The sequence below is a fragment of the Gnatocerus cornutus genome, chromosome 8 (assembly GCF_029298725.1).
Source record: "Gnatocerus cornutus isolate USDA-ARS CGAHR chromosome 8, icGnaCorn1.1, whole genome shotgun sequence".
Taxonomy (NCBI): Eukaryota; Metazoa; Arthropoda; class Insecta; order Coleoptera; family Tenebrionidae; genus Gnatocerus; species Gnatocerus cornutus.
The window spans coordinates 17,143,679-17,170,379 of NC_142240.1; the positions used below are offsets into that span (position 1 = coordinate 17,143,679).

Below are 26,701 nucleotides of genomic sequence, written 5' to 3' on the forward strand. Positions count from 1 at the left end.
TTGCTTTGCTCTGTTAATTGTGAACGTAGAAGGAGAAATTCTGCGTATTGTGTCATGATTAATTCGGAGGCGTTCTGTTTTGCCATTATACCATCTTCAGGTTTTGATCTAATTATATTCGAATTTATTGTAATATCTAATTGCGAAATTCAGACGTTGTTACGGAATTTAGAATAGTTGGGTTTCGGTGATAATTTTCCCGACCATCTCCTAATTTATTACCGAGATAATTTTATTTCGCATTCACAAACGAAAGTTTGAGGGAAAATTATCGCTTTTGTTTCAGATCGGAGACAATTTAAATTAATTTTCTGTGTCCCTATAAATTAATGGTCCTTGTAAACAGGAGAAAGCATGATTATTTACACATCCTCGAGGGACAGCATAATCACGGGGGTTAAACTGGTTATTTATTTATAAAATTCGGTGATTCCAGTAAACAAATATTAGTTCGCAGTTGCGAAAATTAATTACTTTGAGACGTTTCCTTCGCCAGAGCCATGTTTACTTCTTGGTTGAATTTTACAACTTAATCATAAGTTTACACGTGGGAAGTGTTTTCGGTTATCGCTTGTGCGTTGATGACTTTACCATGCGTCTAAAGTAAACAGAGGGATGAAATAAATACCTCTCGGGCGACTCGACGTCTGTGGAGGGACGTCGGGTGGAAATACCACAGAGACGCTTGACAGATCTATGTGCGGCTACGCGGTTATGTAGAAGCCCTGTTAGACGCATAAGGTGATCTGTCACCACTAAGTACTACAGAATGTGCTCGGTTACCATCATGAATTTGTCATTCTGCAAGGTCTATTATTCGCCTCAAATCTACCGCTCTTCACGACGCAAAGTGACGACGACGCTCTTCTAGACCTAACAGAAAACGCACGCAGATATTTCATACCTTAAATCACTTACTTTCCAGACAAACAAGCCAGGATCAGGGGTGGAATTGGCGGAGGAAACAAATATTTTTTTAAATAGAAAATTGAATCTGACACTTTTCCTCTTTTCCTGAAGAACTCTGATTCTCTGATTTTATTATTTCGATTTTCTGCTTAATAAATCTGAGATCCTGAGGTTCTTGACGTGTTCTAACTTTCACTTTCCTAGATTTATTGGAATTAATTTCTCGCGACATCCTCAGGAGTGCAAATTCAGGTTTTCTTAGATTCAGCAATTTCTTACTTCTAAAATAATGACCATCAAATTGAAGAAACGATAAATGTGGAAAGAGGAAAGAATAGAGGCAATAATTTGAAGATCAATCTTCTAGCTTTAAGCTGGCGCATTAATTTGCGATCTAGTTTAAGCGACCATAACTTTGTAAAATAGTTAGGAAATAGTTTGAAAATAACCACGTCGAAAGACCAATCTTTTGGCTTTCAGACGACATAATAGTTATCAATATCGGAGTTCTGGCTTCAAAAATAAAAAAAAAACAAATCAGTTATTGTTTCTTTTCAAATTTATTAAAAAAAAATCAAATTCGAAAAATTATAAATTGGTTAACTATTGCGTAAATAATTTGAAGATAGCCATGTTTTAAAGAGCAATTTTTTGGCTGCAAAATAATGCATTATCCTTTAAAATTGGGCGTCTAACTTCGAAAATGCAAAGAAATTCGGCTAACGGTTAATTTTTGCTTCTAAATTCATGGATAAATTCAAGAGGATCTTGGGTCAGCTATAAAGTTGACCTTCAAAATCAAACTTCTAGTTTCAAAAACACAAAAAAAAATTGTACCCCATTTTTTGCTTCTTTTGCTTTTTGTTAAGATTTAATTCAAACGACTGTAAAAATAATCTTTTGACTTCAATATGACACATTTATTCTCAAAATCAGACTTGACTGACCTGACCTGACTTTTGAAATAAAAAGAATGCAAACGCGGCATTTTTTTCTATCTAAATTTGCGGCCATAAAATTCAATACATTTTAATTTCGTAAACTATCGCGTAAATAATTTGAGGATAGCCACGTTTAAAGAGAAGTTTTTTAGGTATAAAATGATGCATTGTTCTTCTAAATTAGAGGTTCAACTTTGAAAATTACTGGGAATTCTACAAGTGCCTCATTTAAGCTTCTAAATTTATAGCGATCAAATTCAAGAGGGTATAACTTTGTAAAAAGTAGAGGAAATAATTTGAGGCTAGCATTTTGATGACGCATCGACTTTTAAAATTAGACTTCTAGCGCCTGGAAAAAAAATGCAAATTCGTAATGGCGGTCAAATTTAAGAGAAATGAAAAGAATCTTAAATCTCCAAATTTTTTACTACGGTTTTCAGGTTTGTAGGCAAAGTTCTGAAAAGAGGTTTAGCAATCCTAGAAAGTATCATCCAAAAACAAAACAAAGAAATTTGACAAAAAATCGGCAACAAATTTCACCCCAAATTCTGACCACAATGAAGCCACTAATTTTGCAAACAACTTCTAATCCGGACATTTAAAAAATTTCGCGTTTCTGTTAAAGCAAATTGCCCAATGAACAATGGCAGCACTTGCTTCATTAATTTTCAAACCGCTGCAATTCAAAGGCGTAATTATTATCGAATGAAAATATTCCCACATTTGATATCTATTTATTGATAAATTTGCAATTGCAAATGAATTAATTATTACCTACTAATTATAACCAGAAATAGCCAATATGCCGGACTGGGGATTAAAACGTCACTATGATTAAACACGTAATATTGAGCATAACCCTTACCAGTTTCGAATTTCTAATTATAAAATGAAGCCTAAAATACTCGACATCTGCGTCTACCTGACCAGGAAGCCACTCTGAATCAAGTAACATGAAACTTGTACATAAAGTCTGTAGGCGGAAGTGTAGAACTTTTTTTCCGGTATTTTCTGCTACATTGACGATATAGACAAGGTATCACAAATTAGCTATCAAACAGCAGTTTCCGAGAATTTATGTTATTTTAAACTATTCGTTACACCCCATAAAATAATTTAATGATGTTTGGGGAATAAGATTAAAAGAGGTAACTCAAATATGAAACATTTAGCATAAATCGTTATTGGGCGAATAAACTGATGGATCTGGCGCGCATTGAAAAATAATGAATGACACACTTGCTTATCTAGAAACAAAACATCTCGTGATAAAACTAAATTTACTACCAAACATAAAAAAGTCATATCATTTCGAAATAAATTCATTATCCACGACACGGCTAATCAATTTGTTAAAAATTTAGGTCAGTTTTATCACAACACCGAATTCAGTTCTGCAAACAATAACGTTCAATGAACAATATTTTAAGAGCTTTAGTTAAACCAGCTACACTCAAAACCACTTCGCCAGTATATCGCAAAAATCAACAAACAGTTCGATTACAAAAGCGTTAATTGTAAACAAAGTATCTCCTTTTTTAGTTCATAAAAACTCGAGGCGGTTTAAGCTAAAATAAACTCATTCCAGCTACGTCTTTTATTTATGGCGGAAGAGGTTCTTTGTAGTCAACATTTTACATTTCAAATGGAATCTTGACAAGCTTTTTGAAATTAAAATTACTTTTTCAGGGGCACAATCCTTGAATTCATGCGAAACAATTAGCGTGAGCAAAATTTCGTGCGGAAAGTGACAATTTTAGGTCTCCAAAAATTGGGTTTCTATTCAAAATTCCAATTCGAAAATATCAAATTTTCTCTCATAATATTCTGGGTCTTAGAGTTCGAGACTCAGATTTTTTTCTGATATTAGATATTTTTTATCTTATTTTGTTACATTCTATTTTCTTTAGTCTTTAGTTTTTAGATTCCTGGATAATCAAAAATCCATTTCCATTTTCTTTATTCAGAATTAGCATTTTTTTCCTTATAAAGTTATAGAGTTTCAATTCAAAGATAATAGCTGTAAAGACCAATTTTTTAGCTTTAAGAAGCCAGGAAAACATTCAAAAATTCTAAAAGAAAAGAAAACATTTCTCAAATTTGCCATTTTTGCTTCCAAATTTCCGCAATCCAGAGAAATTGAGGTCGAAAAATCTACAGAAATTCTCATAAATTGACCGACTTTTTATATTGAGATTTTTACCTAAATTTCAGTGTGTTCAGATGCATATTGTTTATGTGTTTCAAGTACTCAATTTTTCAGGACAGAAAATTCTTAAATTTACAGGTTTTCAGACTGTTATAATTTTCAGAATTCAAAACTTCGCATTTTCTTACACAACTAGATCAAGATTTTGCTCTCATGGTGTCATGAGTGTAAGAATCTAAGAATACAAGAAAAACTGAAACATCGGAATGCGAAAACTTCAGACCAAACATCTCAACCTAAATAAGACTTCGGCGTTCTCAGTTAAAAAAAAAGACGAAAAATTGGTAAATTATGTGTTTTGAGCCTGCCAAAAATCAGGACACAAAATTATGTACACTACTTTCGCTTGAAGCTCATAGCGCAACTCGTTTATATGCACTCGAATGAAAACTCGGAAAAGCTTGGTTTAGTTTGAAATTGGTAATTTGTAAAAATGAATCAATCACCACCTTGTGGATCTGTCTGCTGGGCGTAACAATAATTACCGTCGATTTGTGAATAAATTGCTTCGTGCGTTGTATTATTCGTCAACGCGAAGAAAGCTTAAAACGGAAATTGGTATCTGGCAATTTCTTATGTATATATGAAAATTACCTACCATATTTCAACAAGATAATATCCTCAATACCCACGCTCGAACTAACCCCATTATTATAATGATAATCATGCCTCCAACTCCACTCCTAATGAACTCATAATCACCTGATTTGGAGCAGAGCTCCATAATAAATGAACTCCTCCATTTCTGGTATTATACACCATCGACGTTATTTCCCGAGAGACTTTTGTCGTAACCACCTTAAAGAACCAATAACGTAAATATCTAGTGTTTCCGATATGTTCAATGATTCAATACGGTGACAAACAAGAAAGTGCGCAACGTAGCGAAACTCTGAAATCTACCGTTGCCTATGAATGAATCCACAAACAAAATTCTTTTGACGTGAAATTTGTAACGTCTGTTGGGAGCTACTGAAAACAAATGGACGCTGTTGGACATTACCAAAGTAATTGACAAGAAAGATAGGTACAGGACATAGATTAGAGCGAGTTGTTTTTACGACGATACAGACGGTTAGCTTTTTACACGGCCTTATGCGAACGACATTTATTTCGTTAGATCGAAATGAGAAGATAAACGCAACACCGATACTGTATCGATTTTGGCGCGAATTAACTCGGAAAATGTGGATTTCATTAGCATCAGATTAAAGAGACGTAATGGGTCGCCAGGAGAGCTATTTTTGATGCCATTAATAATTACGATCGTTTTTAAAGCGAAAAAGAAAAAAAACGCATTGCATCATTTTCCATTATTGTATAAAACGTTATAATCAAATGTAAATATTTATCCAATGTAGTGTTTCGATCAAATCTAAAAATTCTGTAAATATAAACAGCTACAATTATTGTTCCATTATAAATAATTTCATGCGGCGAATAGTAAACACTCGTCAAATGTCTTCAATTTTTATTACAAATGATTATGTGAGGGGAAAATTGTTGTTTATTAGGGAACAGAAAACGGGTAATTTGACGTATTTTCAGGAAATTGATGGCGCGATCTTTGTCAACTTAATAACTAATTTTATGTTCGTCTGCCACTTTCAAAGCTGACAGAATTTTTGGTTCCAGAGCATAAACTTTTGACGGAGTCAAAGTTTCTAAAAACTGCAAATATCGAAAGGCGGTTTGACACGATCACATTTTTTCTCAAATTTTTACGAACAAAAATAATAAATAAAAATTTGAGAATTTATTTTCAAATAAATATTCTCGTAACAAACAGCGAAATTGGAGAAAATATTTTTGCAAAAATGCTAAAATTTCGCAAATAATTTCACAATTCTGCGTAGTAACAATGCGCCAAGTAAAGAGAATAAATCCCCAAATCGCTGATTTTGGAGGTGAGGAAAAAGCGATCAGGAAAAATTTTTCTGCATAAATTTAGTGACAAATCTTGAACGTCAATTTGGAAGAAAAATTCTCAAATTTTTGACACGACCACATTTATTCTCAAACTTTTATTCGTAAATAATTGAGAAAAAATGTTATGTAGTCAAACCGCCTTTAAACTCAAAATGTGAAAAATTTAAAATATAAACACTACAATCTTATCATATTATTTGAAAATGCCCTCCGGCCTGGGATTTTAACACTTTTCTCGCATTTTCAAAAGAACATTTTTCAGCCTAGTGAAACAAATAACTAAGTATTGAAATCTTAATAAAATTAAATTCGAAGAAAAAGATTTTTCAAGAAAGTTGAAACATGAGCCAGAATTGTCTTTGGAATAGAATTGAAACCGAGGCGTAGCCGAGGTATATCAAATTTATTTTTTCAAGATTTTTTAAAACATTCTGATCCAATAGAGTTTCAAAAGTTGGAAAGTGAGTGTACAAACCGAGGCGTAGCCGATGTTTAATTTTTTTTCAAGGTTTTTGAAAATACGTTGAGAGTTTTAGTCGTGATTATAAATATTTGTTAATGCAACACTATATATGATATTCAATTTTCGAACTAAAAGTGGTAGTAAGTATCTGAATCCTCAAGACCTTCAGATTCAGATTCAAAATTTAAAAATTTTCATAATCTCGATCTTCGCTCCTGACAGATATTTGGTTCCTCAGACGTTCAGATTTTCGATTTCCTAGAATTTTTAGTTTAGAATGTCTTCTTTTGACCGGATCTGCATAAAATAAAAACGAACGAAACTAATATTAAGGTATCAATCAGTAACTTGTAACTCCTATTGTTTTGTCATTCGCGTTTAAACCGGATGGCTCTTTGAAATCGCCGCAGAAAATGATATTATTTCCGCGAGTACTTTCTACAAGTTTGGTAGACTGTCGAAAGACGTCGTTTTTACTATTATTGCCCCTACAAATTCAGCTTTATTTTCAAAGTTGCAGTTACATTGTGGCCTGAACTGACTATATCTGTCAGCACACTCAACACTTCCAAATATTATGCAGAATGCTTGAGGTTTCGCAACAATGGAATGTTTGCACCCTGATTGCGAATATCGCTTAGTACCAATATCAAATAGCATGTTGCATCTACGTTTAACTATCTGCAAACACTAAGCAGGTAATTCCACACAATACAACATTAGCCTGAATTTTATCCGACTGCCTCCGAGCTATTGTGTACGTATTGTCATCAAACGATTAGAAAATAAATCAGCGATCGGAGCTTTCCGGTTTCTTTGTTTGTACATGTCAAAGACGCGGTTGTTTTCCAGTCGATATCACCAAGAAAGCTCGGTGAAAAAGGTCGGGAAAACCACTAATGGAATACCTTGAAATTATCTAAATGAAATCGGTGGCCTTTTGTTAAGAAAATTAAGGAGAATTGCCACACGTCTCGTGAGACTTAAAAACAGTTTATTACCATTCCGAAGCAAGTTGAGACATGACTTGTAACTTTGATGGTTTTTTCGAAACAAAACTTTTTACCAAACTAGACAATAACGCCACCACTAACGACCTCCTCGTAAATCCAACGTCTACCGTACGTGTGAATGTTTTCCGACTTTACTCAAATATTCATTGGCTCCAGAAAAATAGTTGGGAAACAGGAATAAAAGTGCAGGAGCAACAGCTGGCCACTTCCATCAAAGGAAATTTCGCTCATTACCAACAAGAGCATTTTTAAATCGAAGCAATGAAGACTGCATTTTGACCACTCGACGTTATTACTTATTAGCCAAGTGGCATTTCGTGTTCACTAATTCTATTCTTCCACTGATAGCTTCATTGAACCGTGAGTGGTAAATGGAATTACTGGTAATTTAACATTAACTTGAATACGATATTCCTGTCAGCTGCATGATCAATACCACGTAGCTTTTGGGTCCAATATTGTTGCCAATAGTGGTTTAATAATTAGAGGAATGTACACCAAAGCAGACCATAGTAATCCGGTAAAGCGTATGCACGCAAAAATGAAAAGCACAAATTTGCACCTGTGGTTCAAACAGATAAAAGGGCAGCAATGGTCCTGCGTATTGCTTACATGTTTGTATTTTCGACAACAAAAACAATTTGGAACGGATTTAAATTGGACAGAAGAATTAATTTCGATTTATTTACCAAACACTGAGCGTAGGAATCAAATTAATTTCGATCACATTTAAACCCAAATTCGCGTCTTGTCGAGGAAAACACAACAGATCTTGATATCGAAGCTAAAAAAGCGAGGTAATAACCAATCAAGATTACAATCGGACATCCATCTGCTTAATTCCCTACATTTCCTAATTTGATAGAATATCTAATACTAATAACACATCTAGTAAAATATTAACGTTTCTACGAGCTACTTTGAGCACTGCTCTTTGTTTGAAAATCATCAAACGTCAAGCACATTATTGATTTTAAATATCTAGATTTGACTTTATCGCCCATGATTGATGTTCTTAGACACACGTCCGTAACTTGTGAGTTTTACGTGATGGGGTGAATCGATATTAAAGATTCTTCGGCGTGTTTCGCTTTGTTATGTCTGACAAATTAAAGATGAATAGCGTTATCCAGAGGGTTGGTAATTACATTCTTGTGATGGTTCCTCGAGCGGAGTACATATGTAGGTGGAAATTGAAGAAATTCCGACGTGAGTGGATTGCTTTATTGCCACATCGACATTTTATGAAAACTGAAGTTGCGTCCACTTTTTAATAATTTGATTCCTTTTTATGATTAAAGTTAACTGTAATTTTAAATAAACGAATTCAAAGGAACGGAAATTCCCAGCTAAAAGTCCACAGCTATTTTTACTACTAATATAAAAAGATCATTTTCTTTCGTTAATCTGCCACTGTCATACAGGGTGGTAAATAAGTCACTGAGCCTTTCAGATCTCCGAAAATGTAAAATAACCGAACTTAATAAAGTTCGTTGCAAGAGATTGACCAAAGCAAATATTTTCATTCGTTGTTGAAGTGTGAAATTAATTATTTATTTAATTTCGTTAATAACGTTTAAAAACGCACTGTCACTCGAATCGTTCGTTATAAAATCGAAAACAAGCAGCTTTTCCACCCATACACAATACAATTAATTACATTCTGGAACAAATCGCCATAATGTCAATTCCGCTGTCACTTAGCAGAGAATACGATTGTTACTTTTAGTTTAGTTTGAAAATTAGAATTGTCCGCGCTCGCAGCGAACAATGAAAGAATAATCCGTAAAAAAATGGTGCTCTCTCCAGACCGAAGCAAGAAAAATGGCAAAACAATGTCTATCTTTCCGAATGCTGTCATTTGAAATATGTTCAGTTCATGTGAACGTTGTAGATCGAAGGCACTTTCTTTTAAACCAACACCAAATCGGATGTGGTGTCATTGTGACAAGGTTCACGGTTTATCAGTAAAGCAACGTTCGCCTCCATTGGAGCAGAACTGAGCTAGCTGCCAACATCCACCAAAATGTATTCAAAACGCAAAAACCGCTGGACATCCCTGTGGTTATTATCATAGCAATAATTAAGCAGTGTAATGATGCCGCATGTGAAAGACAGCCCTCGATTATAAAATCAGACTTCCATTATAAAAGTGACGGATTAATTTCACACTGGCAATTTGTTTAATTAACGCTGAAAGTTTATAGTTGCGGTTCGATTTTTTAATGGATTAAAATGTGATGACTGTATAATTTTCCCTGTGTGCTTGGAGCATTTTTGCAACAAATAACGCCATAAAATGAATAATTAAATGGAAATTCATTAAGTGGATTAAAACCGGTCGTCATTATTACCAAACTACAATGGTGTCGAAACGTCAAGCAATTTCCTTCCGAGTATTCTCTTCCACGCGGAATGTTTTCAAAGAATTTACATACTAAATCCGAATTGAAGGGTCGCAGTTGTGACATGGGCCAAGAACCACATTCATATAATTCGTAAGTTTTACTACTTACTACTATAACCGCTTCATTTGCATAAGTAAACAACTCGGCAAGATTCAGTTTAGTTAAGCTTCCACATACACAAACTGTATGATTACATTTCAGAGTCAGCTTTCTGTGGTTAACGTAGCGAGATTTCACATCTTGACCCGTCAGATTCTAAACTCACATGAAAATAAAACGTTTGCGGAAACAACATTATTATACTAGTTTAATTATAGTAATGCAACTCGAAAAACTCGGGGAAAACACTTAAATCACTCAACCTCTGATCGAATGATAATAAATACTTCCAAACTAAAATGTTACGGTTTTAGCTACTTTGCCTGCAGAATATTTCTTATCACTCGAGTATAAATTCGGACCCTTTTCAAAATTGATTTACTACGGAAAGAGCTGCAAAAATGTTCGCTCGGGATCCAACTGACTTTTTTAAATCGCTGAGCGGAGAGCGGGACACGCAACAAAATTAATCAACATGCAAAAATTTGTAATTTACTCTTTATACCTTCTTGTACGTTCAAAATTTTTTCGATTCCTGGTAATTCTTAGAAATTCTTTCACGTTTTTAGTTTCTTGTTTATTCTAAATTTTTTTGTACTACATAGTCTTTAAGCTTCTTATTAAATTAATATTTTAAAATTCCCATGGTTTCTGGCTGGTCCTCCAACGCCTGAAAATTCTCAATATTTTTTAATTAAATTCCCCGAGATGAAGATACTGAAAACAAAATTTTCGTATTTTATTTTATTTTCATTTAGAAGATTGATTTTATTTCTTATTTGGATCAGCTGGACTTCTTTTTCACTTAAAAAAATAAATCCTCCATAGAATTCTCAGAACGGCCCTAAACCGTTTTCCTTCAGCCGACTGGAAATGTTCGCCCCATTTTTTGGATATTTTGCGACGAATTTATGTAACAAAGACCGAGCCAAATCTCCGCATTCGTTCAAGCCACGTAAGTAAATTCTTCGAACCTCCACGAACACATTCACGCTGTTAAAAATTAGCCGGTCTTATCATGAAATTTGATATCGGTAGTCCATAAACCGGTGTTGGAAAGCCTTCAAGCGGAAACTTGCAAGTTTTGAAAAAAAAAGCGTATCGATGTTTTTGTTTTTGTTTGGCGATTAAATTTATGCGTCAGGAGATTGACGTTTACAATATTCGATGTTTATGGTTGTATAAAGTGATGGTCCAATTTCAAGATGTTCCTCGAGCTGTTTTCTTAATTTCTTTTTGGTGGGATTAAGTTTGATGGGAAATAAGATTTGGCTGATTTTTATGATGGAATACAGGCATAGATTACCTTTTGAAGGAGTTGATTAATTCATGTCTTTTATCGTCGAGAACAATAAATGTTCAATTTAGCTTTGTTCCGTTGAGAGGAGTGATTTTAAGCCTCGACGTAATTTCGAAGTTGCTACTTTTTAAATTTGCTCTGATTTAAAGTTCTTTGCGTTAAAACCGAGAGCTATCCATTTGAAAATGCAATTACTGTGTCGGGAAAGTTTCATACATTACGTTTTTTAATTATGCACTCCTCGATTTTCTCAACAACAACCGAAAGTTATTATGTTCGCCTTAATAAACCAAAACAGACTTTTCTTGATTTTATCTCTTGGCATCCCGTTACGAATTAGAAGCTCTGAGAAGTTAAATTGTTTTTAATGTGAGTGCAAAGTATGCTTACTAAGTGTCACATTTTCAAGTTGCCAACACCTTTGCAGAAACTTTTAAATTAAGTTTACGTTGATATTTGACTGACATTGTCGTCGTATTTAACAATTAAGCTATGCTGTCGTGCATCGTGTGGTCCATTAATTAGCGAGAATGACATTTCTCGGGAGACAAAGGGCGAACTAATGCAAACGTTAACGTTTGCTTGTACAATTTTTAAATCAATCTAAAAGTTTTTAACCAACTGCACATTACTATGCGGAAAGTTATAATAGACAGAGCGCTGTTTCGCAATTTTAAAATCATTACGCTCGATGCTTCGTTTGGATTTTATTCCACGAAAGGCGACGTCTAGGCTGCCAACTTTTACGAAATCTGGGACAAGCAGGTCAAGGGGATGTTTTTGCGGATGATGTTATAGTTACATGACATAATGTTTTAGCTCCGGAACAAGGGTCGAAAAACATCGGCTCCGGCCAAAAAAAATCTCCACTTAAAATCGGGATCGAGAGCTTTTCAATAATCAAGAATTAGAGCTTTTTATTTCATGATTTTCGACATGTGGGCGGCATAGACATTTGAATGAATTTATCTTGGCAAAAGCGAGGCTTATTGGGTCTAGTTATGTATTCAGAACGGCAGATTGAAAGACGATCTCTGGAGATCGTTGCGGGTCGTTTCCAAGGCGAATTCTAAACTGAAAGAGACCAGCCACAAAGTAAATGTTTACGATTTTAAACGTGTATTGATTTTTGGTTTAGTTTCTTGAAAATAGTCCCACGGTAACAGTTTTTTGCCATTTTCAATTTGCCTCCGACATCGAATTATCATTACGGATGGAATATTTGATTTTGTTCCGTAAACAATTCCGATCGGAACTAAATAAAATCGATTTTGTGACGAATACAAATGGGGATCCAGTGTCACATTACTCAATCAAACTATAGGTAGGCAGCGATATGATTAATTATTTTTCAGATTCCATATCAGGGAAATAAAAGCAACAGTAATTAATTTAATTTAGACATTGAATTAAAAGCGTGCATAATTTACGTCTCCATTCATTTGAGTTTTGAATTACAGGACTATACTAAGCCAATAATAAAAGTAAGCTCTGTCATTATCAAGGTCGTTAACATGACAGCCTTAAGAGGTGGTCCTTACATATTTAATATAATCCTCTTTACATTAATAATAGCCTAGCATTAAACACTTCAAGATCCATCTATTCAACAGTCAACATTAACGGATTAATATCTGAGCTTTCTCGGAAGCTCTAATTTGTGTTCTGGAACGGCTTTACGCGTCCATTTGCAGGCAAAACCCAATTAATAATTGTACCATCGCGTTTCTGGGTGTCTGCAAATACATACACTTACATACATGCAAGACCAAAGTTGTGATAAGCTTTGCAAATACGTGTTTACAGCCAAAGGAAAGTTAGATTAAGCTCAAAGCTCTTACGAGAAATGATAGAAATCCAGCAAATCATTCTAGTAATTATAAAGAATTGTGTGGGTGTCTCGGAGAACTCGTTCCATTCTGCCCGGAAAATAATTAAAGTTTAGTATGCATTTTCCGGGGTCCCGATATTAAAAATCCGGAAACGGTTGATGTAAAAATGCTCATATTACATGCAATACTAATTATAAAATTCCAGCAAGCCCGTTGAGTATCTTATGACAATTAATTCAAACAGGATGAGCTTTAAGTAGAACATAAAAAGAACACAAGTGTCTGGTGTTTTGCTAACGGTAAAAAGGTTAATTAATCTCTTTTAGCATGCAAACCACATTATTCTTTTACCCTTTTAATGCAGTCCGACCCTGTTCGGGTGCTGCGGTGCTATTTTACGACTTTAACGAAGCATGTCATGACAACATTTCCATATAAAACGCGGCTCTGAAGCATCGCAGGGAAAGTTCGACGCGATGGATGCCATTTAGCAACTGTCGCCTGTGCTATTCCACCGAAATTATTCTTCATATACTGCGGCGTCTCATTAAGGGAGAGTCTGGGGACGCAGCCCTTCATCATCAACATATTATTACTCGCAGACGTCACTCAAGCCACGATTAAACAATTTTTATCCGACTTTCTTATCGCTACGGAGCTCTTCGCGTGCCTCCACTGCCTCTTTTTAGTTCACGCCATCAGATTATCAACAGATATCTACACGAGGTATTTCGGTGCCACTGCTGAATTGCTTGCTTATGTGCTCGCTTGAGAAAACGACGACGACTTCGAATCACCTACTTATTACCTCAACTTTATTCCGATGTTTACTTCATTATTTTGCCTACGCTATTTCCGCACACCTCCCTTGCAAGCTTCTGATAACGGAAGTATTAAGGAATAGCTAACGATTAGAAACTGACGTAATGAAGCGAGGATATTGACTACAGAAGCGGAGATTTGCGAAGAGAAGGGTGATAGGGAGCAAAAGGGCGGCGCTGCAGTCCCCAAGGGAAAATTTTGCAGGGTACAACAGCGCAAAAAAATTTACCGCATTCCTTACCTAGCTTCTCTCATTGCTTATTAAATACAAGGCATTTCATCATTGCGGTTACGGACTTTTTACCTATTGATCACATTGAAACCACTATTTCTAACAAAAATGTTTCCCGGCGAATTTTATTAAACTTAAACCAAAATGGACCACCCTAAAAAATGTAATTTTCCCTCCAAATACTTTTGGGCAAAATACTTTAATTTCTAATACACAGGGTGTAAAAATATCGCTTTTAAAAAAATAGTTGGTGAGATTGAATTGGCAACGAATGAAATACTTTTTTAAGTAAAACATAATTTATTGACGTCCTTAAAATGGCGATCAAACAATAAATTTCTATTTTAAGGTCAAAATAACACTAAAAGATTTTACTTTCTTCTCCTATAAAGGAGATTAAAGGCACACTTTCCCTTTAGTATTCTGAAATCGAAAATTTGATTTCGTAAAAAAAATTCATGACTAAAACTATATTAAACTTCTGCAGTCCACATGTCGCTTATTTTTCACATTTGTGTTATTTGGGCTCATTTTACGCAGAATTTTATGCAGAATCTAAAACTGGGCTCAAAATCCACAGTCGGCAGCAAATAACCGAGTTATCGCCGTTTAAGGTTCCGCATAGTTGATTTTTATTTTTCAAAATTTTAATGCTCGAAATCTTCGAAACTACACCAGATAAAAAGAAACTGTTTCCGCCATTGTTTTTTTCAGACATTTTTCCTTTAAAATTCCCCCTCAAATATCAAAAATTAGATGGTTTATTTTTTCTCGAAAAAAATTCCGGCTCAATCGATGAAAATTTTTGTATTTTTTGTTTTTTGGACGCCACGACCGATCTGAGATTTGTCCAGCTGATTAAGTTCGAGCTGCTCTTTTGATTGATGTAAAACTCAAAAGTATTAAATGTTGTTTTCGCCTTGAAAAAATTTATTAAAAATCACTCCAAAAAGAATCCTTAAAAGTAGATTTTTATCAATATCTCGTTTATTTGTAAAGCAAACTCAAGTTATTAAGTGCTCATTTAACGCAGAACTTCACCCAGAATCCAAAACTAGGTGATTTTTTAACGTACGGCAACAAATAATTGAGTTATGGCTATTTTATGAATGAAGTTATGAATTTTTGGGTAGTCGACATCAGAGGATCTAATTTTTGAAGGTTCGAATATATCGACAAAAGTTCTGGTTGCGTCACTTCACCTGGGATTGACTCTTAAACAGAGTGCTAATATACCCAGTGGTAAAATAATAATTTACATTAAATTTTCAATTTCCTGTCGGGAAAAAAACCCTTGCGCGAATAATAGAATAATTTATACATTCTTTCGTAATTGGCCGAGATAAAAGCGTTTGTGTTTTATGCATTAGCAACGATGCCCAGATTTCGTTCATTGAAACGTTTTGCCTCATATTCGCTGGACATCACAACTCAATTTGCAACACAGAGAAAGCCTATAAAAAAACTTGAAATTTTAAAAATATCTCAACCATTTACCCGGTAATGCATTAATCCCGAACGCAATATGAGCATTTTTTGCTTAAGCGATTTTTTTTTTTTAATATTTTCCGGCAGAATGTAGGCGAAGTTTAATTACGGAGTTTTCCCGCAAGTCAACTTATATTCATTCAAGTTTGAGGGAAACTTACATGATAGCGATTTTAATCAGTTGAAGTTTCGTGCAATTAAGTGGGGAAAATATTTTTAATTTAATTAATTCAATCGTCGATATAAAGAGCGTGAAGGAATTCCACATTGTGGTAAAAAACAGCGACAAAAAAAGCAAGTCGAATTTTTTTAATGGCCCAGTTTTCACGACAATTGTTACACAATTAAACAGAATGCAATCAAGCATCAAAATGCAATACCGCCGGAGAAAGCCCATTACATAAAGATGAAATCTAAATAAAACCGACAAAAACCGTATTACACCAAATCAAAGCTAGTTTATAAAAACGCTGCAACCTAATGTTGCGGAAAACATGAAATTTAAAGCAACAATAGTGAGGAAAGAGACCTAGTATAAATAGTTGGTACAGCTAGAGAAACCCCAGTACATCCATCGCCTCCAAGTGAATAACATGAAATTAATAGTTTTGTGTCTAGGCATTTGCCTAGTCAGTGCCTATGTTTCGGGCCGTCATATCAAAGAAGAAGATGACGCTCTAACTGCGGCTAGTCAGGATTTGGAGGTCGCGGCTTCCGGTCACGGTCACTCGCACTCCAGCCACCACGAAGAAGGTGGCGGTTCTTCGCACCACGGCGATCACCACGCCAGCCACGGGCATAAAGGTGATAAAGGATACAAGTCCGGGCACCACCACGACAAGGGCGGTCACGGAAAACACGGCAAAGAGTACAAAGCCGGTCACCACAGCGAAAAAGGTGGGCACCATAAAGGCCACCACGACGAAGGCGGCCATCACAGCGAGCATCACGCTGGAGGGAAAAGCCACAAAGGAGGCAAATTCGGCGAGAAGAAGGGACACAAGAAGGGGCAGAAGACCACCGGTTTCCATCATAAATCCCACAAGGATGACTACCATAAGGAGCATAAATTCTACGATGACTACCACAAGGGCGGTCACCACTCCAAATTCGGCGACTTCCACGGACATCATGGAGGTAAAGCTGGACATCACAAGAAGGGAGGCAGCCACAAGAGTGGTTACCATGATGATCATTACGGAAAGAAAGGACACTCCGACAAGGGACACTACGAGGATGACCACAAAGGATTCAAGGGACATGGAGGACACGAAAGCCATCACTCCCATCACTCCGATTATGGAAAGAAGGGAGGACATTCTGGAGGCAAGGAGTACGGATTCAGCCATGGTGGAAAACACTAAAGATTTCGACGTAGCGCTCAGGCAGCAGTTTCCTCGAGGGGTTGATTCGTTATTTACCCCAATCCACCAAGACTCATCGATACCCATGTCATCGACATATTGCTGTCAGAGCGCCACGCGTTGTTTTATTCAAGTCTCGTTCATGTTGATTACTTTGTTGCCTGTTCTGATTTGTGTTACCAAAAAACATAAGAAATAACACAGTTTTTTTATTCCACCCCAGAAACTAACATCCCCAACTTCGAATTGTTACAATTTATCTCGTTTTGTTTCATCCCCTTAACATGGCGTTAAAACGGAACAATACAACTCTTTACGACGTCCATAAATTCGCGGCTTAAACGTTTTAAGCAAGTTTTAAAAAATCTTCGAAAGTAATTGGGAACCAATCTCGTTATCCGAAGGTTGTCGGCATCAGCAGAAATTCTCGGCCGTCAGAATGTTGCTTTTCGCCAGATCGACTTCATGACGGACAAATCGGGATTAATCCGACAAAAGACGAGGCTTTCAAATATTCCCAGTGGCAAAAAAACTTGGGAGATAATCTCGCCGAAAACATTTGCAGTGATATTTTTTAAATAAACACGAACTCTGATTGCTGCCGACAGCTTTCCTCGGACAATGACTTGTGTTTTTTCTCCACAACCGAATTATTTTCTTAGGATTTGGACAGGTGTTCCGAGTCTCGGGGAAGCAGCGACGCTCAAAGAAAAAAACTCGTTTTTGGGTTGACAAAAATTACATTTTGTTTCTCTATTACCTAATGTGAAAGTCCTCCGGCGTCTTTATTAATGCGGAGTGACAGATATTTCAGAAGTATCCCCTAAATATTTGCATAAAAAGAGCCCTCTCCTAATGTGAACCGGACTTTGAAATTTTCGGGGTAAAAGCACTACACGTCCGCGTTTCCTGAAATAATGAATTTTCTAAAGCACGACAGAGATGGAAGGAATGAAACAATGCCACAACATTTTTTACGCTCAAAGTTGTTTTAACGCTGTATACATATATTAAATTTCTTTGTTTACGAAATCCCTTGGGATGTTGTTATGACGCAATGTTGATGCCCCTTTATTCATTTATCTTGGAGAATAAATTATCAAAGTTACATCGGTCTATCATTTTGTTTTCCGCACCGAACAAGCTCATTTTCATTTTAAAAAATCCATACTATTCAGAGGTCATAAATTATTAGTAAATACCTTCCAAGTTATGGGGTTGTAAAGTTGGGATTATTAGAGTTAGGTGCGTGCTTTGATTTGGTCGTTGTCACTTTTTATGGGCAATTAATAATTAGGTGGTATGTCATGAAAGATGTATCCAACCCTTGTTTTATGTGCGAATTTTGGGTGTCAACCCCTTTCGCTATTAATACTATAGTGGACTAGCAAGCGATGGCAAGTTTGTCATAACATCAGCCATACACTTTTATGGCTACAATATAATTGTGATGTGAAGTGAAAGGGGGTGGCGACACCCCCTTTACGAGCACTACAAGTATTTATAGACGTGTGTCAGAACAATGAAGCTGAGACATCGACTCGTATGCCAAAGAACCCTTCAAGTTAGTGATCTTTTCAATATGGACCCTTTGTGCACTATACCCTTTAAAAGCTGAGCTCAACTACATGAATATTACCATCGGGCTTTTACACAATTGCCGCGATATTTCACTTCCGGCTTTTTATGGACCTCCTGTGCGAATACGTTATCAACATTGATACATTTTTATCCTTGCTCCAAGCGCACTGAAGTCCACTAAAATATACATGGACAGTATAAGACACAAGTTCATAAAGATAAAATTATTGGCTGGATGTGCGCCGCAAGCCGTTAATTTTGAACGAGACCGATGCACCACATGCATATAGAGCTTGCATTTTCATCTATACTAATGCTTTTACATATACGTCTTTATTAAATTTTCATTCTAAATTCGGGATTCCCAACCAATGGTTTGTAAATAATTTCGCGAATTTAGCTTAACAGCCAAATGCAACAACCACAATGAATTTATGAAGGAACATCGATAATTTCGAACAGTTTCAGGCAAAGCCGCTGATTAAGCTGTGGAACACAGTTGCGAATTTAGTCGAGGCGCATCCACCATTTTTCTCATAGTACACCAAAGACTAAATTAGTTCAGTTTGTATGTTTGTTCTTACAATTTTTTTCATAAAATTGTTTTAAAAGAATTATAAATGAGTCAGTAGCATAATCTTGCATTGTAAAAAAAGAGTTTCGATATTTCAAACGCATTTTTTACTTGTAAATGTGAATTTTCAAAATCTGCATCGTTTCGAGTTGCAATTTTTATGATTTTCTGAAATTTTTGTTAGAGTTTTGCTTTTGATCTGATTTTTTAGGATATTCTTCTTCTTGCAGTTAGAAATTGTTTTTTTGGCTCAATTCTTCTAGTGGGATATCGTTGTCAGAATCACTTACAAAAACCAAATTTTCGAAATGAAATTCTGAATAGTTTTTTCGGTGACATCGGAGCTCCATATGGCGGATACGATTTTCACACAACCCAGAAGATCAATTTCACTTTTGATAAAATTCTAGATTTATAGTGGCATTTAAAACAATTAATCAACTTCAGAAGATTCAGGAAAGTATCACAATATCAGCTTTTACAAACTAATTCTGAGAAAATTTTCGAGTTATGGAAGTTTACAATCGTATGTTGGCGCAATTTAATTCTATTTACCTATAGAAATTTTCGAGTTACAGAATTTTGAGTTATAGAGATGAAATCACATGTAAATTTTAAGGAAAACACAATAAATTTCGAGTTGTAGAAAAATTCGAGTAATAGAAGTTCGAGTTGTGAAAGTTCTACTGTTTACTAAAAAACGAGTGTATTAAAACGCATATTAAAACACGAGTGCTTTTATGTTTTTACAACCGTCATTTTTGCTACATGCTGCAAAATAGTACACTAAATAAGCCAACAGGAAGTAATAATGAAATTTAGAGTTTGTCTTCCTTGTTCATTTTTTTTAATTTGCAAAAAACTTAGTATACAACTTTATAAAAACTGTTAACAGAGAATTAAAAATTTATGGAAATAAGCGCATTCTAATTCAGTTCCTAAATTTTAGAGGCGCAAAGTGCATTCATGGTGAGCTCAGTTCTCAGGCCATAAACTTTTAACGACTCAAAAATACTTTTAATTAAAATTATGGACGAGGTTATAATTTTTTGAGATAGTGTCTAAATTATTCCTGTTATAAAAGTTTTCAGCTAGTTGTTAATTAATTAGCCGGAATAATTGTGAAGAGTGCTCCATTTAAAATAATTGATTGAAGTATTCTAATAATTTAGTATTCAAACCAAGGTATTTGAGTCGTATTTATCAGTTTTTAGTGGGTAGCCAGTTTTGTCGGAATTGATTAGAATAGAAGTTTTATTGTTTTCCCTTTTCCAGGCCGAGTTTCCTCAGGTTCAATATTGCAGCCGCCAAATTACGTCTCGGTATTGTAATCCAATTACAGGAGTTGCGTCGTATTGACAATTACAAGTGTCAATATTATTTCTGGGTTTGCATCGCTATTTAGCAAATAGTCTATTCATTGCATGCGAAGTTGATAAACAATTTACGTCGATATCATTAGTTAGAAATTAAGTAACACTTGTTCAGTGTAGATGCTAAGTTAGTGGCAGTGCAAAAGGAAGCGTAGTTGGCGGACAAGTTTACCGTAAATTCAAACAATTAGTTACAGAGTTGGAGCATTCAGTGTGTATGAGCTACTGTAAGCACAACAACCTTTATTGTTCCAGTGGAGTTTAGCGCTGTCGATGAATTACAACTGAAGATATAAAGTTTATTTCCACTAATTTAGTAAACAGCGTCGGATTAAAAGTTGCTTTGCCCTCTGATACGATACTGGCTTAGTGGGAGTTCTCTTTTCAAGCTTCAGTTAGCGGCGGTAAAGTTTTACACAACGCCACTTGTACATCAGACTGATTTCGTCTAATTTCACGGAAATGACCCTCCATCAACTCCCAACCACTTGTTTCATATTCCGTTTCCGATGGAATCTCATCATCGTTTTAAACTTTTCCGATCGAACCGGATTGAATAATTCCAATGATGAACAATCCGGATCTTTTCCTGTTATTTGCGAGACGGTGACTTAAAATATTCATTAGCCTGCTTTCAACACGTTTACGTACTATTTCACGCTGTTACAAGAGACTTTGCGCCTACAAGCTTACACCTTCCGTCCTTTGTGTGGTGTGAATACGTTAATTAGTCACACACACATACACACAGTTTACATTATACTTCACCCTCGAGGGTTTGTTTAGCAAACATATTGTATCTTTGATCTATTGTGATGTGACATCCTACATCTTAATATGATTTAGCTAAGCGCCACCGTACAATAATAAAGCTAGGCATTATATTCCCCAAACAAGATTGATCGCTCCTTTATTCTATTAAAATTTTAGAGTTCCAACGGAATCACCATCATGATTAAGCTGTGTGTCAACGCCGAGGTGCTAATAGATTTATTACAATAATTAAACGTCTTTCAATAACAACGTTCGATTTTTTACCATTTCGAGCAACAGTTGGGGCCTCTCCATCCGTTTCACCTTGTATGGTACAATAGTTATTTATATTATGACTGACAGACTAATCAATAATTACAGTTCTGTTCGATTTTACTTGAATTTTTTACGATATGAAAACACATTTTTTCTTTTGTTCAGTGGGAAACAATTAGCTGACAGCTGTCAAAATATCATGATTAATATTTTACCACCCTCCTTGTAACAATTTACATAAAACGAAACACTAAAAACAACACCAAAGCAGTTTTACCTCAAGACACCAGAGTTGGGGAATTTTGTTACACCAGCTAGAACTTTGCAGTGTATGTTGCAATCTGAATTTAGCTAAACTAAGCTAAATGAGTTAGGAACAAGAAGCCGGTTTTAACAAGTCAAAGTTGGGCCAAATAAATTGATTTTTAGTGAAGATGATTAATGGTGGATGCGCCGGACTAATTTTATGCCGGAAAATAAATCAGTTTTTTCACAGGTTGATTTATTCAGGAAATGCACGAAATTTTGACTGTGAAAAATATAAGTTTTTGCGGCTTTTGTAGCTCGAGCCCCTTTCTCTTGACTCCCAAAACGCTTTTCGTCTGGGAATTTTGACCCAAAGTGTTCACAAAGTCCCACTTTGAAAATCCGGTCAAGTATGACATAATACCCGACACAATTATTCCCGAAAGCTTCATCTCCCGTTACATTCACCAAATTTCAGCAGAAACTTGACGCCGGAAACTGCACGAGGACAATGCAGTCACCTTTAAAAATCAAAAACGATGCGAGCTACCGGAAGATAAATGTGTGGAAATAAATCGTAGTGGACAAACAAGACAAAGAATAATTCAAATGATAACTTTTTCATATTTGTGACATTAGAGCGTTTGTAAATGTTGCGTGCTGCTCATATTTCCACAGTTTTGATGGCAAACAATTCATGTAACATTTGGACTTTATGAAGGCCATAAATTATTGAATATTAAAAATATTAATGCTGCAACGACTGTTAACATAACTCATGTTATGTTAACATAGTAAAAACATGCCGTGCGCATCCCTGTACTCTGGAAATTAAACTTTGAGAAAGTGACAGATCGATGAGCAACGTTTATTAAAAAAAAACGAACGATAATGTTGTAGTTGACATGACCTCTGTGAATTTCAAAAAGAGATTGTCGGAATAAAAATAGAGTGTTCGGAAATGTAAAGTCATTATCGGGAAATTTAATTAAAACGTGGTCATTTTTTGAACTCCAACGACAGATAAATTGAAGGTTTTTATTTAGAACAAGCGCTGCTTTTGTTTAGTTCTTGTCACTCTGACAGCGAGCCATCATCAGAACGAATTTATTTGCATGAATAGTCAAAACAGATTTATTTATGCGCATCTCGTCATAGTCATTGAACGGAATTATTGTTTTTCCCGGTGAAAGTGGCGAAAGGAAAGGTTGAAGCGATACATGTTGCTATGATGTTATGTTAATTAAAAAGCCATTACACCCTAGTTACTCCCTTTAAAAACTGAATTATTAAATGCAATAAAAACTTCCCTGCTAAGCTCTCCGCTTCATTTTATTGTAATTAAAAGTCTGAAGAGTTTTCCTTAACTACCTGGAATCCAAAATTAATTTAACCTCGTCTTACCCTTAATTTAATACTAGTATGCAATGAGGCTCTGTATAAAACTGTACTTCAGACTGGTTAAATCGAGTAGAAACTTCATCGCTGCGCAAGATTTAAGCTCATTATAATCATGGAAGAAATTGAAATGGGGCCTTTATCGATCATCGTAATTATTCTTAACATCCGTCACGACTTTTTACGTAAAAGAAGCATGTTCCAAAGAATATAATTCAAACACTAAGTATGCTCATATAAAGTTTTCTCGCCGCGAGCCCGAAAAACTTTCCAAACCAATAAATTTTCCACGAAATCAATAACAACGACTCTGCTGTCTTTGCCCGCAAATATTATGATACGTGAGTAATCAACTCCAGAAGAGATATATACATAAAATACAAACTTGAGGAAATTATTCGAGCAGAACGCCAAAGTTTCGAATGAACGTAGACAGAGAAAATTTCGTTTCAACATTTCTATTCCTTTTTTGTGGCTTTTTCCATCACAACCTCAACTAGTGAGGACTATTGTGTCAAGTTAACAGTCTAGAAATTACAAAACAATTGGAAAAGTGTTTTGAAACACGCGTTTTTCATGTTATTTTTTGTTACCACGGCAAATTAGGAAAACTATTTAAATTTTCTGGGAACAAGCGGTAATGTCGCGTTTTTACCTGTTCCCCGGAGAGTTCTTTTTAAAAATATGAACACAAAAAGCTGAGATTATTTTTATGAAGATTCTCAGATTCTCAGGGCAGCAACAAACGAAGAAAAGGAATTAGATGAGAATCCGGGGAACAACAAAATCTATAAAGCTACATTGTGTGCTTAAACAGGAGTTAACAATCAACCTGCACAACAGACGGACAAGCATGATATGACCTTTCAAGACAGTTACAGACCGTTACTTCCACGATAGCAGACAATGAGGAAACGTAGTAAAAGGGGCCTCCAAAATGAGACTATTAAGACAAGACGAAAAAACAGGAACGAAGTGGAATTAATAAGTCAGTTCCGACCGTAATAAAGTTCTAATTATAAACCGAATCAATAAGTTTCCCCGACATTATTAATTGTGTTAAGATAACCCCTGTTGAATATGAAATCCAAACAATCTTCAAGTAAAAATATACATTAGTCAGCTAACAAGAAGGAAGCAGGTGTTTCCTCAAACTTTGCTAAACTGATTGGTTAAACGCTTCTGATGGAGATATAGAAACTCCGTTTTGGAGATATAAATTTAAGTTAATCTCCCGGAGTTACACAAACATGACTCATTAATCACAAGTGCAGCTTAAGAAGTCTTAAGAAAAAAGTCAAGGTGTGTCAGACTTTAATTAAAACTCAATTGTTTTGGTATCAATTTAGGCTTTAATTGTTTATTTTGGCTGCCCAGATACCCACATGCTCTAATTGTTTTTCTACGCCCACAGAACTTTGCAAACACAAAAGAGGCCCTTGAGGCGATGGGGAATTTTTGTTTGCTAAATGTGCAGCTGAAAAAAACCCCACAGCCATTGACTCAAAATGTGTACTTTTAATAGGAGCAAGTTTCCACATTAATTTTCACTGGAAAAGCAGCACGTTGTTATTTTGAAAATTACTGGAATTGTTGATCAGCTTACAAAATATGAATTTACACACATTTGCAGTGAAATTAGAGATCAAAAAGTATCTGATTACTACCAACATTGAATCGTAAAAAAATAAATACACAAACATTAATAAATAGTTCCTGAAATATTTATGGAGTTTTGCTGGGAATTGTGGCTGGAACCCCCTAAAAACAAAGAATAAAATGGGAATAACCTGGCGCCAAGACTTCGTATTGGAAATTTAGCATTCCCGGAATTTGACGGCTCATTTATTATTCAATAAATAAAATGTAACACGATACAACGAGCTAATTATTTTTAACATTTCAATAACTCAATTTTCCGTGTTTGAATGATTTGTTATTTGGTCCATTGAGTAAATTAAAGCGACTAAATGTCAATTCCCACAAAAAGGGCACCGATTTCCATATATTTCCGTGTTATCCGTGCAGTTTTTGGCACTTCCGCTTCTAGCCGTCTTAATTTATGCATGTAACTGACGGACCCCTAAATTTAAATGAGCGTTCCGATAATTTTAATTAGAATTGGTCACAGGTCGTATATTCCAGGCGTTGGGAATTTATATGCGCTTTTTTAATATTTCTAATCGCCGGAATTTCGTCGGGTCGAGACCCAAGGGTTGCGGAATAGTCTGGACATATTTTACCTTGTAATAAAATGTGAAGCACGCAGCAAAGGAGCTTCCAATCCATCGCGGGAATAAACCAGGACATGTTTGTCATTTCAATCGAATTATTTCACTTTTGGCACAAAGACAAGTTGGTAAAGTTCACAACACATAACGAAATCGGTCACCAACACTGTCACCACTTTGTGTCAACTACATTTCATTTGTACGGATGAAGAAGAGTCGCTGCCATTCCGCACCGGTGCAATTTTCGAACTCACAATTTTACCGCGCTCACTGGGAAAAACGAATGATACCGAAGAGGTACAGCGTCGCGACGACTGAATGCCGACAACTGAAGACTCCGGCGACGCAGTGTTGACTGGTACAATTTTCGGGCGATGCCGATGTCGGTCGGCGCGAATCGTCACCCTGCACCCCAACTTTATACTGCATGCTCCGCAATTAATATATTATGATTAAGTATTTAATTAGGGGCCTTAATTTGTTGTAATAGGTTCACTGACTCATCATCTTATTGGATTTTTTAGAAAAGCGTCTAGCAGCTGCCTCTAATTGTCCGAAAGGTTGCTGAGCTGGAAACACTATAAATAAAAGCGCACACGCTATTGTGAGACCACCGTAAAAATTGTTTACGTCCGTAAAATTGTAATTACACACATATTTTGTTGGAATCTCCGTTTGTTTTAATTTGATGATGTATTGAGACAGGTGATTTGCCAGCCTACGGGTCTTCGACTTTTGGTAAACTAACTTATAATTTCAGGCGGTGAGTCTGTAAATATTGAAATTATAAATCGATCACGCACGATCTGTAAACACTACTGAACAACTTTGGAGTTACACAGCTGCTTAATGATAAAAGACTCAAAGATGGTTTGTCAGCCAAAAGTCATTCGGCCACATGCAGGCTACATTTTGCTAAACAAAGTTTCTTTAGATTAAGAATTTAGGCCGTCTAGATAAACCGAATAAATATTATAAATGGGAAGTTTTTGATTCAAAACTGCAAATTTATAATTTTGGTCTCTGCTGCTTTACAATTTTTTACTTTGGTGCAGTTAATACGTCATTTAAGAAGAAAAATCTCTAGAAATTTTATTTTTGTAGGAGAAAAACTGGTTGAATAAGAGGAAAAATACAAAACTTTCAAAATTTTTCGTGCGCTCTGAAAAAGTTTTTTTTTATTTTATTTTGTTCTACTCTATAATTTTGTATTTTGATGCAGTTGATAACTCACTTAATAAGAGGAAGAACTCTATAAAT

General features: G+C 35.5%; 2 protein-coding genes across 3 annotated transcripts in view; one reads left to right on the top strand and one right to left on the bottom strand.

The window, feature by feature from the left end:
- LOC148170516 (uncharacterized) overlaps positions 1 to 26,108 on the bottom strand; it is a 114,379-nt gene extending 88,271 nt beyond the window's left edge. The window contains exon 1 of one of the 2 annotated variants that reach the window (XM_088043496.1): positions 25,454 to 26,108. In XM_088043496.1, the coding sequence (XP_087899622.1) occupies positions 25,454 to 25,529 (76 nt within the window). In that variant the 5' untranslated portion in view covers positions 25,530 to 26,108. The remainder of the gene's footprint in view (positions 1 to 25,453) is intronic. The other variant, XM_088043497.1, reaches the window with a different exon arrangement.
- LOC148170517 (uncharacterized) lies at positions 16,239 to 17,083 on the top strand. Its single transcript, XM_088043631.1, has one exon. The coding sequence runs from the start codon at positions 16,239 to 16,241 to the stop codon at positions 17,007 to 17,009; it is 771 nt and encodes a 256-aa protein (XP_087899757.1). The 3' UTR covers positions 17,010 to 17,083.
- Positions 26,109 to 26,701: the final 593 nt, after the last annotated feature.